The sequence below is a fragment of the Leptonychotes weddellii genome, chromosome 10, assembly GCF_054177405.1.
Source record: "Leptonychotes weddellii isolate Sample4059 chromosome 10, ASM5417740v2, whole genome shotgun sequence".
NCBI classification, from domain to species: Eukaryota; Metazoa; Chordata; class Mammalia; order Carnivora; family Phocidae; genus Leptonychotes; species Leptonychotes weddellii.
This window is the reverse complement of record NC_138378.1, coordinates 87,807,815-87,822,194: the sequence shown is the minus strand read 5'-3', so window position 1 is coordinate 87,822,194 and position 14,380 is coordinate 87,807,815. Positions and strand designations below refer to the sequence as shown.

Genomic DNA, 14,380 nt, shown 5'->3' with positions numbered 1-14,380 from the left:
CAACAAGATTGCACAATTTTCATCCAAAATCAATCATTTAAACCAGACACACATTTGGGAGTCATTAACATATAGGTCTGGGTTAAGACATACATGGCTTCTCCAAAATTTATGTGAAAAATTGTGTGTATACATTTTTTTGGGGAGACAGGGCCATGTTTTTAGGAAATTCTTAATAGCTGGGGGTGGGGATACAAAGAGCAAAATACAACTTTAACCAAAACCCTATACCACTCAAAAACCTCCAGCAGCTCTTCTCACCCACAGGCAAAATCTTAACTTTGCTAGCACAGCATGCTAGACCCTTCACAATCTAGTCAGCCTTTCAGCCACCTTCTAGCTTTTCCAACTGTTTAAACCTGGCACTTCCACTGTTAAGCCCTATGTCTCACAAAACCTGAATTGTCCTCTCCAGACACTGTGATCACTCTCATCTTCTAACTACACCCAGATTTACGATGTGGAAATGGCATAATCATGTACTGACTGCCAGTACCTTCAGAGCCAAAGAATATTATGAGTCAGAGAGAACCTTAGAGATCATTAGGCCAAGACTGGCAACCCCTACAGGAGCCAGGAAACAGCCAGATTTTAAGGTATACTCTCCATATTTTAAAAGCAAACAACTAATTCAAATTTTCTTAAAACTCTATAAAGGTCAAGTCAAATATACATATATATGTATGCCTATATACATATGCTGATTTCTGACCTCTGACCTAGACATTCCCCACATTACCTCCATCCCCATTTTTCAAGTGAAGAAAATGAGGTGGGAGAAAGTCAGGGGCCCAGAGTAATAGGGTGCCTAGCAGGGCTGACAGGAGATTCTGGGTGCTCTTCTGACTCCTCTACCTTGCCATGTATCTGTACTATTATTCTCCAAAGGCCAAATATTATTCTCTAAAGGCCATATACATTTCCCTTGTTTCACTCATAATGGATTTAATACCCTGTTCTCATAACCCCAAGCTGTACTCACTATTGCAGGCCACTGAACAACTCGTTCAGAAATTTCAGGAGATTTTCGTTCAGCCAAAACCAAGTTATGCTCTACTAAAAATGCTCTCCTTAGAAGGCTGTAGACTTCTATCCATCTTCTCTTCCTCCAAGATTCCCCATCAAACTCCACACACACCTAAATAGAAGTGAAAAAAAGCAGATTCAATTAACGAAAATAAACATGAAAAATGCCAAAGTTGAATTATACCCTTAATTTTCTACTTGAATCTTTATCTAAATGTGCTGTCCCTCTTTCCCACTCTTACTTCCTTTCACAGTCCACAATAAACCAACCTAACAGGTTAATCTAACCATCAAGCTTTGGCTTCCACATCATTTTGGGAAATAGCAGTCAAGGAGGCCAATCTCTGCCCCAAAAGTAACTTCTAGGAAGCCCATACAGCAAGAACCCCCATGTAGAAGGTTTTTACATATGTCAGACATCAGAGTTTTGAGAATCAAAAGAAAGAAATTTGAAACCCTAAAAAAAAATACCTATTGGGCGTCATTGTGATTCTAAAATGACACTGTGGGCTTAAGATGACCCCCCCACCATCAGCATAATCCACCACTTGTTTTGAATCCCTTTGGTATGCATAGGATTTAGCCTTACAAGGCCTAGTAGACAGCACATCCTCAACATCCCTTTCAGTTGAATAAACTGGGAGTTTGGAGTCAAACACTACTTTGCTAAATATAGAAACAAATAGTTGATAAACTGACCCTAAACTCCTTCAATATTTGGTGTAAAAATCACTATTTTTACTTGACTTAAAATCCCTTTTCTTACTAGAGAGGCCTCTCAGTTTTGGCTTCAAAGAATCAGTTAATGAACACATCAACCCTGTTCATAATTTCATAGACAATCACATCTCCCTTTCCAAGCTTTAACTTAAAAAAAAGTTGAGTTAACTTCCATTCATCTGTCAGAACTCAAATTAAAAAATCCTTTCTTCAAAGAAGCCTTCCCGTACCAATGAGCAACCCCCCCACAAAAAGAGTTCCCCTTGTTAATTGTACCCAAAGCCCTATACTTTTCCTTCCTAGCACTTACCCACACTTTGAGTTATTTATTTGTGGCTAACTGATTCACATGAATTTTAATAGGTCGAAGTCTACATCTGTATTTACTTACCACTGTATTTCACTGGTATCCAGTCCCCAGTCAGTACTCAAATACTTGTTGAATGAATAAATTTCTCTCTGCATTGGCCTCTTACCTTCTGTTACTCTCAACCATTTAGCAGGTAGGACATTCCCAACTGGTATACCACTAGTCCCAATCCCAAACCTTCTCCAGTTTTATGGCTTTATAATCTCAATCTTTAAAAATCAATGAAATTTAAAACCCATCCTACCCTTCTCCCGCTACAGTAAAATCTGCATCCCTAACTTTCAGGCAACTCCCCCTGAGAAGATGCTCTTCTTGGTATGGCAGGCTTTTAATCTTCCAGTTATCACAGAATCCATACCGATGTGTCAGCACCTATTATGTGACAAGGCCCTGTCACTCTCCTTGGTTCTAGGAATTCCATCCATCACTATATCCAATCCAATGGTCCTTCACAGAACTGTTTAGAGACTGCTCATCTTCCTGCCTTCCCAGTCACAGAATACAGGTCCTATGATAGCTCCCCTGAATTGGGTAGTCTTTCTGCCCCACATCACATCAACCTCAAACCCACACGAGATTTAGATGAGTTTTCCCATCAATGTGGTGTAAGAGGAATGAGCATATACAAACTACAGCACCAGAGAAATCTGGGTTTGAATCCCAGCTATGCTGAAGCTTTTTTAGAATGATTTTACCTGCATAAAACAATATATGTAGCATTACAAAGAAAACCAATTAGCCTGCATGCCAGGTTAAGAACCCCTGCTTAAATCTAAGCTCTTTGAAACTGGTTTTGCTAGCTCCAAAATGAAAATACTAACACCTACCCCTCACTGAATTGTTAGTAAAATCTTAAGACAAGGTATGTAAAGTATCTGGCAAGGAGATCAGGCAGCTTTAAGACTTCCATGGTAATTCAAATCTTACTTTGTATCAGAGTATTAGTTCAGTTAGGAATGGGGGAGAGAAGATCCTAAATATGATTATCCAATATCTATTCAGAAAAAAAAAAAAAAGTAAAGGATTAAGATGTTCAGTAGCTTTCCAAAACTTATCACTATATCTATAAAGCTTATGATCAACCCTAAACCAGAATTTAGACACGACCCCTTCTTCTTTATATCCCAATTTTTGAGTGATTCAAAAATTAAGTTTAGCTCCTTAAAAATAACTTAGTTTATCACTTCGGAGTTTAGGCTGCATTGGTCAAAAACTCACAGTAACTTTACTTTGAAAAAAGGTGACTTTTTAAAAAAATACAATGAAACCAACAAGTTGTAAGCTCTCTTCACTCTTTCAAAAGTTTCCTATCATAACCACAAAGGTCTCTCATTTGTGCCTTGAAGCTTGAGGATCTCTATGTAAGGGACCCCTCCCCCCAAGCCTCCTATGCAAAAATTTCTATAAAAAGACACACCAGGGACATCTGAGTGGCTCAGTGGGTTAAGCATCTGACTCTTGCTTGCTTTCAACTCAGGTCATGATCTCAGGGTTGTGAGATCGAGCCCCACACTGGGCTCACGCGCTAGGCATGGAGCCTGCTTGTGATTCTCTCTCTCTCTGTCCTTCCCTCTCCCTCTGCCCCTCCCCCCCCAGAAAGGGACACCAATAAAAATTCAAATTTAGGGGGACTAAAGTGACCTGACCAAGCTTCTGCAAGCTTAATGATGTAACTAGTTCTCATTTAAATTGTGTTATTCCCCTCATGTTCCTTTGGCACACAAAGTAGATGTTATTTATGCTGTCTGATTCCAAAGGCCAAAAAGAGGCCGATTAATTATGATTCACTACCTATAATTTCCAAACTTGCTATTTTTTTAATAGGACATTTTGTAAATGTGTACCTTATTAGCCTATTAAATATCTGGACCAGATGTTGAATATTTCAAATTAATTATTTCAAGTTAATTTTTCCCCAACAGAAGATCTTTTTAATACATGAATATTATATCTAATCAAGCTAATCTCAAAACCTCCTGCTCTTAACATACATTAATCTCACCTGAGTATATGATTATGAAAACCATCAGAAAGGCCAAGTAAAATATTTCCAAGTTTAAAAGTAGGCACTTACAGAATGGCATGGTTGTTAGTCAAGTTTTTAATGACATATCTATTCTATGCTCAGCACTAATAATGCAGAATACCACTTACTCCACTCTCCACAAATTAGAAAATTATTACTTTATGCTTCTGCTTATGTCTTCTTACACCTAAATAAAATACTTACCTAAAATCGCAGAGTTTAGCATTCAATTATGGGGGTAAACAGATTTTATTACACTGGTAGGAATTTCTCATTTTACATGGTTTGACTGGCAGCAGAATTCCAATTACATGTAAGGATGAAAAGGCTAGGCATTGGTCAAAGCACCCAACTGCCAAAAAGGAAATTTTAACAGCAGGAAATAGTATACAGAGATGGCAAGTACTACTCATCTGCTACTTAGGGATATCCCTAAGAACTAAGAAGCAGCAGAAGACTCAAGTATAAGTTAGGTTCGAAGAAAGGAAACTAGAAAGACCTAGACAGACAAGCTGGGGAAGAAAGACATTCCCAGCATGTACAATGAAGATACTTGTCTCACACTCAAGTAGAAAGAGTAAAATAAAAAGAGGTTCTTATAACCATACTAATAAAGATTTGTTGTTATTCTAGAGCAAGAGAATGCCACTGCTCCATCAGTAGATTATTTCTAAAACTGCTTTTCAATGTAGAATTGTGATTCCTTGCATTTATTCATTCAAGTATTTCAGCAAACACTACATGCCAAGCAGTGTTCTAAGTGTTAAAGATATAAAGGCCCACAAAATACAGTGCTTTAATCTCACTCTACCTGAATGTTAAAGTCCACTGTTTAAGATCTAGAGACAAACTTAGGCAAGTTTTTTAATTTCTTCAAGCCTCAATTTCTAACACTAAAAAATGTGGTTTACCATCTAGGATGTTTGTGAGAATTAAATAAGGTGCCACATAATAAGCATTTAATCATTACTTTGTCTTTACCCTCTTTGTAATCAACAACTAGACATATTGTATCTAAATGAGTGACTGTGTTATAAAGTCTCTCTCGAGGTGAAACAAAGTTAACAAGTCTTGGCCTCATTAACATCATCCTCAACTAACAGCAAATCAATCTAGACAAACTTGTACTTCTAAAACCAAACCAGTTGCATACTACTTGAATTTTATTCATTTATATTCATCTTAGACCCCAGTCCCATTTTACCCCCCAAAACTTAATACATTAAGCCCAACTGTAATCATGGTCTTCGTTACTAGCTCCTGCCTGCATTTCCCCAACCAGGATTTGGTTCTAGTATTTTGAAAGTCTATGTTTTTGCTAATACAAGATGCCCTTAAAACTTAAACCATCTGTTACTCAATTAAGGAGCATAATGATAAATCATGATTAGATAAAAGAAATCAAGTAATCTGCACCTTACATGAAGGCTGAATTACAAAGTCTGCAGGTAAACCAAAAATCAAATATAGTGAAAATTGTTCTTCAAATGAAAAATCCCTGTTTATCTTCAGGTGAGGCACCTTAGTGCAATGGAAAAGACAAAGCCAACTCTAGATTCAAATCCTCCCTCCATCACTGAGTAGCTAATTATGCAAATCTGGACAACACTCCTTTTCCCAAATCTAGCTTCTCATTCTGAAAACGAAGATATTACCACCACCTCAAAGATTGGGGGTGGCAAAAAGTGGAGATTAAAAAGAATACCCAAAAAGGACCTCCTAGACTGCCTTCCTAATCCAATGGGTCTATAGTTAGGTGCTGCTGGGGAAGAGAACACCTAGTCTGTCATCATCTGCCAAAGAACTAAAGACTTAAATCTTGTTTCCATTCAAACGAGATAAAAACAAACGCACTAGAGAAAATTCTACTTGGCAGGTGAAATAAACCACAACAACTATGACTGAAATCTGGTACACAAAGCCCACTTTATGGAGAAAGATTAGCCCGAAGCAAATAGGTTGGCCATCTTTGTACCACACTACTTTCTTTCTATAAACAGCAAAATCCAGTTTGCTGGGAGGAATGAAAAACCAAACTTCACAGTGTATGACAGGAGTCCTTCTGTGGCACAGGGAGAATAATGGTAAAGACGGTGGGCTCAAGTATCAAAACTTCCTAGGTTAGAACACAGGCTATGCCAATTTCTAGGTATGTGACCTTGGTGAGATACTTAATTCCCCCAACCCCGATATTTTTGTCTGTAAAATGCAGCAATATTAGTACCTACTCCTGAAGAGCTGCTGTAAGGATTAATAAGATCATGGCTAAGAAGTGTTCAGTAGGATGCCTGGCACGTGGCTAAGTGCTCAACAGTCACTCCTTTTCAACATGAAGACAAGGCATGCTGGAAGCTTTAAAAATATATGACCACATATCCTTTTCCAACAACCCTTTGCAGACTAAAACTGGTTTGGACATGTACTATCACCTTAAAGTGTTCAAATGAGTGGGGTGTCAGAAATCAACATGTATTCAACTGCCAATGCTAAAACTTGCTTTCCAATCTGAACACAGTTTTCAAGAAAAAGCCATAATGATCCAGTGAAGATACTAAAACATATCCACTATCCAGGGTGGAAATCTCTTCTAACAAGCTTCCTTCAAATTATCACCACTTTGGAGTCTTTGTTAAGGACCTTTCTCCAGTTATTTTTGCACAAAGGAGTCTTTGTTGGTAGAATAGCTTCCTCACTGGTTGTTCCCAGACAATCCTTTGCCACTAATACTTCAATTAGGGAGTACAATTAGAATTCATCTCTTTTTGAAAAGATCTAACTGAAAAAGGTTCTGAGTGTCATTCTGATTAAAAATCACTGTCCACACTTGTTCCCGTTTTCTCCCTCCCCATCCCCCCAACACCAAAGTGGAATATTTCAAAGCCGTTCCTCTAACACACCATATAAGGGTCGGCTCCACCCCTGCCCTCCATATATGGTCAAAGCCCACACCTACCTACAGGCTCATCACAGGCGACCAGGAACCCACTTCCACCCTGACCCACCATATACGGACAAGTACCCACCCTAATATGCCAAACAGAACTAGGCTCCTCCCTCTTCACGCACTTCATTTCTATCAAGTCTGAAAGTTTAACAAGTTGGGTGAAGAAATTAAGAGGAACAAACAAACAAAAAAACCACCTGGAAGCGGTAGCTCTCAATTCTTAATGATTCCTAACATCACCTACCTGACCAATCTAATATTATCAATACTCCCCCTTCGGAAAAATAACCATACAGTCCTACTAGGGCACAGAGCGGGCAGTAACGAAGCGTGTCTGAGCAACCCCAAGGCCGTCATTAAACTCAAGCAACTGGAAACCAAACACACCTCGGTTCTACACAACCATTTCAAAGACTTTCAAGGTCTAGTATTCTGCACCTTCAGATCAGATGCCAACTTTCTGGTCGCCCTTTTCAGAAGAGGGGAGGGGGGCCCCCACTGGCCGTCTCGTTACCAAGGTAACTACAAAACGCCCGACAGCTGAGGCCCGGGAGCTGATTTTACCTTCAGGTCCTTCTTGGTAACGTCGGTGTGGGAGACAGCTCGAATGGTCCCAGAGAGCCAGGGCCACTCGGCGACGCGCTCCACGTCCCAGCTGTCGTGGCTGTCGTCGCTGCCGTCGGCTGCGGACAGACTGAGGAATCGCTTCCCCACCAATACTGGCCAACTTTCTCCGAGCGTGAGCACCATGGTTTCCACGCCTGCAGGAAGGGCTCCTCCCTGCAAAAATACAAAAACAAAATGCAACCGGGGCTGCCGGTGGGAGGGGGCCGGGAAGAGAGGACGCGGGGGAAGCGGGGACGGAGGGATGGGTCCTAACCCCGCTCGGAGCACCAGACCCTAGGCGGCGGCGGCGGCCGGTGCGAGGGAGGACCCAACACCCGATCTCTACACCGGCGTCCTCCCCCGCCCCCCGGATCCCTCCCCCACCGCAAACACGGGCCCAAGCGCCGCGTGACCCTCGTTCTCCCAAGTTTCGCTTTTCCAAAACCTTAAACCTAAACGCAGAGGGAGTGACGGGAGAATTATTTTGTAGCCTAAGTGGATTTTAAAGTGTTCGCCCCCCACCCTGGGAAAGAAAAGGCCAGAAGCGAGGGCCCGTCCGGGGCGGCCGCGTCCCCGCCCCGGGCGGCCCCGCGGGAGGGGCGAGCCCGCGGTTCCGCACTTGCCCTGCCGCCCCGCCCCGACACAGCGCTCTCCCGGCCGCCGACCCCCGGGCGTCCCTCGCCCCGGCCTGCGCCGCGGGGCGGGGGCGGCAGGGCCGCGGGCTCGGCGCCTTCATCTTTCTTCCTTCTCTCCCCTCAGCCGAGGCCGCGGCGCTCTTACCCCGCCTCCTGCCTCCCTGAGTCACCAGCGGCGGCCGCCGTTTCCAGCCGCCCAGCTCTAGCTCTGACTTGGTTCAAGAGCTCTCACAAGACACGCACAGCCTCTCGGGTCCGCCCCCTCGGAGCCGCTTCCGCCGCTCATTGGCCTAGTCCAAGAAGCTGGGCGAGGCTCGTGGGTAAATAGCCCATCTCCATTGGCCGGCCTGGCGCAGGCGGGGCGAGAGAAAAAAACAATTCCTTGGCTGCCTCCTCCCTCTCCCCTCCCCCTCCGACTCCCGGACGACCCCCATTAGGTTAAAGTACACAGAGCGTAAGCGAGAGATCCCTCCGCCACAGCCATTCTTTCCATTTGTTGCCTACGGTATGCAAAAAAGTCCCGCGAAATCGCTTATCAACTTTAGGGCCCAGAGGAAAATTGCAGGGGTGCATAGATAAGACTGAGTGACGAGCCCCAAGGCTGTATGTGCCTATTGGATTGCTCTTCAATTGCGTAGGCTGTCGACGGAAGATGGGTTTTCCACTTGGCGGAAGAATCTCACAGGAAAGGGGTAAGGGCGGTGCAGAGTCAGCGGGGGAGGGAAGGGACGGGAACGTGCGGTTTCAAGCGTACTCAGCTAGGGGGAGGAGCCACTGGGCTCTGGAGGCTCTTGCGCAGGCGCTTCGCGGAGCAGAGGCTGGAGTTTGGGCTGCTGGGCGAAATGGCCGCGGGAGGCGCAGGCGCACGTGGTGTTATTCGTGGAACGTCTAAAGTCCGCCATTTTGAAGGAAAAATGAAGAAAGGCATGGAGTCATTGGGAAATGACGTTCTTTGAATCTAGAGCAAAAGAGGCCGTTCAGTACAATGCTGAATGGGATTTTTTTTATGTAAAGGGAAGTTGAGAAGATAGAATGAGTCTTATAGAGAAATTGAAAGACTAGATGAAGGCCATAATGATGTAAGAAATAAGGAGAGGTGACTTTGAAGGACAAAGGAGATAAAAGGCGATTGTGTCTTTTGGACCTGAAGTTTTTTGCTTGAATAAAGACGAAATGGAACGAAGGAATTGAAAACCCCTTACTTAATAAAGACTAGAGCTTGACATGGTATCACATTTAAGCAAATTAAGTGAAGAACGCAAAGTCCCAATTTTGCAGAAAACTGAGAATCAAAAAAATTTCAGAAAGGGATTATAGGTACAGGTTAATGCCAGGTGTTGAGCTTTAACATATATGTTCTGAATATGTGACATTAAATAAATTTTAAAATCTAAACGCTGAAGAATTAAATTGGATTTATAATTTGCAGACCATTAAAAGGGGGGGAATGGAACAAAGAAAACCTATCTAGTCCAACAAAAGTCAGAAACGAGAACAAGAAAAGAAAAAGAAACTTGATGGAAGTATAGTAAATAGAAAAAGATAAGACGAGAAAAGTAAGTCCAAACATCAGTATTTACAATAAATGTAAATGGGTTAATTTTACTCATAAATTAAAAAGACAGACTGGATTAAAAACAAAATCCAGCTATAACTTGACCACAGGCAAGCTCCACCAATGACACAGAAACCTTGAAAATATTAGGTTAAAAGATTTACTAACCAAATGGTGATCAAAGGAAAGCAATATAGCAATGTTAATATAATTGAAAAGAAAAGCATCAAAAAAGGATTTTATATTAATAAAGGAAAAAGTCCACAAAGATAATATACACTCTTAAACTATTGTCACTCTGAGAACATAGCTAAGACTGACTATTAGAATTATGGGAAATTTTTGACAATTTGTAATAGAAGCAGAAGATACAAATATATCTACCCCAGAAATAGGCATCTCAGATTTTAAAAATAAGTGGGGGTATGGAGGACTTTGATTACATAATTATTAATTTGAAAAACAAAGGGATAAGTTCTACCAAGGTTCAAAGAATATATAATTCCTATTTGTGGTTCCAGAACATAGGAAAGATATCTGAAGCATTTTTTTTTCAAGATTTTATTTCTTTGTTTGACGGAGAGAGAGAGAGCACAAGTAGGGGGAACAGCAGGCAGAGTGAGAGGGAGAGCAGGCTCCCCGTTGAGGAGGGAGCCCAATGCAGGACTCAATCCCAGGACCCTGGGATCATGACCTGAGCCAAAGGCAGACACTTAACCGACTGAGCCACCCAGGTGCCCCGAAGCACTTTATAAAACTTGCAATACCCTATTATCAAATCTGATCAGGGGAATACAAAAAAGGAAAAGTTTACATCAATGAGGCTCATGAACACAGATGGAAAATTCTTATATAAAATATCAGCAAACTGGGGCTCATGGGTGGCTCAGTTGGTTAAGCGGCTGCCTTCAGCTTGGGTCATGATCTCAGGGTCCTGGGATTGAACCCAGCGTTGAAATCCCTGCTCGGGAGGGAGTCTTCTTCTCCCCCTCCCTCTGCCTCTTCCCCAGCTTGTGTGTGCGCTCACTCTCTCTCTCTCAAATAAATAAATAAAATCTTTTTTAAAAATCAAATCAAAGTCTTTTTTTTTAAAAATAATCACCATGATTAATTAGGATTATATGAATACAAGGGTATTTCAAGATTAGAAAATTACTATAATTCACCAAAACTGGTTAAAAGAGAAAAAATCATGTGTTCATTTTAGTAGAGGCTAAAAAGACCAAACATTCATATTGAACACTGAACTGCCTAGAATGTTAGGAATGTTAAGAGACACACATATTTAATACTAATTATTTTTAAAATAATGTTAAACTTCCCAGAAACTTATGAATATAAGATATCTACCCTAGAAAAACATCCACACATGTGAACTAGGAGGCATCAAGTTTGTTCATTTCAGCATTGTTTGTGGTTGTGCAAGTTCAAAATAATCTAAATGTACTTCAGTTGGGGAATGAATAGATAAAATGAATAAATGGAGTGTAATACATCTAATAGAAAGCTGTAGAGCATTTGAAAATGAGTGAAATATGTTTATATTTTTTGAATGAAATATATTTAGATGTACCAATAAGGATAGGTTAGCAAAACACATTTTGGATGAAAAAGAAAGTTGCATTTGGTAATATTTGAAAATGTACACAAATAACACTACCTATGTTCTATGAAACATACTTAAATTCATGATAATAGTTACTGGTATTGGGGAGGCACAATAGGATTGGGGGTATTGGTCAAAGGAGATTTAGCATTATTTGTAATTCTCTCATTTTATAAGGCAAATGTATTCATATGTTACTATTGAAAGTTAAATTTTTTTAAAGATTTATTTATTTATTTTAGAGAGAGAGCATGAGCGGGGAGGAGGGGCAGGAAGAGAGAGAATCCACAAGCAGACTCCCCTGCAATCGTGGAGACCAACATGGGGCTGGATCCCAGGACCCTGAGATCATGACCTGAGCCAAAACCAAGAGTTGGCCACCCAACTGACTGAGCCACCCAGGCGTCCCTGAAAGTTAATTTTCAAATCCTGTGAATGGTATCTACTACATTAACACCCAAGAGCATTTGTGCCAAATTGTTAAGGCTAATATAAGAGTCAAAAAGGAGGTGCAATAAAAGATCAAACAAAAATTAAAAGAATTCCTATTCCTTAAGCACCAATTAGAATGTACAATAGAAAAAAAGAAATAATCTATGGTCCTGAAAATTGAGACTACGTAAGGAAAAAACATAAGGTGAAATCAATAAAATGTATATGAAGAAAACTGTAAGACTTTACTGACAGACATAAAAGAAGATTTGAAAAGTTCTGTCTCCTTATATGACTTGGTAAAAATGTCATTTCTTCTTAAAGTAAGCTACAATATCAATGAATGAAAGAACCAAAATAGAAATATAAAATTGTTGAGAATAGAGAAACAGAGCCATGTATATATGAAAATTAGTTTATGATTAACACAGTATTTCAAATGAGTGTGAATAAACTATTCAATATATACTTTAGGGTTTATTGGTTATATGGATCAAAGAGCTAAATAAAAATATAGTAATTAAAATTTCTTTCCCTTTCCTTCCCCCTTCTCTTTCCCTTCCTCTTCCTGAACATTTCAGTCCTAAAGGCAGTAGGAGCGCAGAGCAAAGTATATTTTCATAAGGACAGGCTGCCTGGCATGGAATGATTGAACTAGAAAGAATAAGGAGTTGTAGCCTCACATGGGGAGGGAGAGCTCAAGTGGGGTGAGAAGGGTAGACACACAGAAGATGAACCAACAAAGAACATCTAGAGGCCAAGTGAGGTGAGGAGGGCATCCATGAATGGGAGTCACCTAGTGTGGTATGTTGGAGTCCAACCAGGATGAAGAGACTGCCCAAATTGGGGGAAAGCCTGGCACAGGGTATTAGAGCCTAAGGAAGGTGAGGAGAGCATTCATACAAAGACCTGCAAAGGACAATGAAAAGACCAAGAGAGATGTTTCAAGTAGGAGGAGAATCAGGAGAGAGGTGCATCCTGGAAAGAAGGCAGGAGAGAATTCCAATTTGGAGAACTATTCAGAGAGATCAAAGGATATGCTAAGGTCAAGGCAGATAAAGAACTGAGCAGCAGGTTATTGACATTTCCAACAAATATATTTTAGCCTAGAGGTATTATCAGAAATCATTTCTACTGGTTAATAAGCTCCAGCATATACCTTCCAGTCAAATCCTGTCACTAACCAGTTGAGTTGAATTTTACCCCAAAGAACATCAGAAGTTTCTAAAAGACTTTAAGAAGGAGCACCTGGGTGGCTCAGTGGTTAAGCATCTGCCTTTGGCTCAGGTAGTGATCCCAGGGTCCTGGGATCGAGCCCCGCATCAGGCTCCCTGCTCAGCAGGAAGCCTGCTTCTCCCTCTCCCACTCCCCCTGCTTGTGTTCCCTCTCTCGCTGTCTCTCTGTCAAATAAATAAATAAAATCTTTAAAAAAAAAAGAAAGAAAGAAAGAAAGAAAAGAAAAGCATCAGACTCTTGATTTCAGCTCAGGTCATGATCTCAGGATCATGAGATCGAGCCCTGCATCAGCTTTTCCCTGGGCATGAGCCTACTACGATTTTCTCTCCCTCTCTCTCTGCCCCTCCCCCACACTGTTCATGGGTGTGCACACTCTCTCTCTAAAAAAAAAATAATAAAAAATATTCTTTCCTGGGCGCCTGGGTGGCTCAGTTCGTTGAGCGACTGCCTTCGGCTCAGGTCATGATCCTGGAGTCCCGGGATCGAGTCCCGCATCGGGCTCCCTGCTCAGCGGGGAGTCTGCTTCTCCCTCTGACCCTCCCCCCTCTCATGCTCTCTCTATCTCATTCTCTCTCTCTCTCAAAAAAAAAAAAATTCTTTCCTTAAATTGCATGAGAATGGTGTATCTGTGTGAAAATGTAAATATCTTATGCTCTTTGTTAATGCAGTGCACCTGTGACAATTAATGAAGCAAGCAGAGCATCAGAATTAAGTAAGCTCCTTGTTTCTTTTTTATAAGGACTTTTTCTGTTCACTTACATCTAGAGAAATGCACAGATCTTAAGCGAACGGTTTCATTAGTTTTACCAAGGCCTACATCCATATAACCCATACCCAAATGAAATTAGAACACAGCCATACCCATTTGTTTATGTTTTATCTGTGACTAATTTCATGCTACAGTGGTAAAGTTGAGCAGTTGCACTAGAGACCGTATGAACCTCAAAGCCTAAAACATCTACTCTCCATCCCCTTACAGAAAAGGTTTGCCAAACCCTGATAGAGAACATTCCATCACCCCTGAAGGTTTCTAAGTGCTTTTCTCAAGTCAGTACTCCTGCCCAGAGTAATCTTTGTTCCAATTTCTATCCATATAAATTGGCTTTGCCTGTTCTTGAATTTTATTTAAATGACATAATACAGTATGTACTCTTGTGCCTAGCTTCCTTTACTCAGCATGTTTTTGAGATCCATCCATGTGATTACATCTGTAACATGTTTATT

The 14,380-nt window shown here is 41.1% G+C and overlaps 2 protein-coding genes across 2 annotated transcripts in view; both read right to left on the bottom strand.

Moving 5' to 3' along the window:
• Nucleotides 1-8,603, bottom strand: part of KDM3A (lysine demethylase 3A) — a 54,360-nt gene extending 45,757 nt beyond the window's left edge. Inside the window, exons 1-3 of the mRNA XM_081796726.1 lie at nt 8,473-8,603; nt 7,651-7,866; nt 983-1,138 (exon numbers count right to left, since the gene is read on the bottom strand). Of these exons, the coding sequence (XP_081652852.1) occupies nt 983-1,138; nt 7,651-7,836 (342 nt within the window). The 5' untranslated portion in view covers nt 7,837-7,866; nt 8,473-8,603. The remainder of the gene's footprint in view (nt 1-982; nt 1,139-7,650; nt 7,867-8,472) is intronic.
• The window catches only part of MRPL35 (mitochondrial ribosomal protein L35), a 471,157-nt gene that overhangs the window by 282,887 nt on the left and 173,890 nt on the right, over nt 1-14,380 (bottom strand). The gene's annotated exons all lie outside the window — the stretch shown is intronic.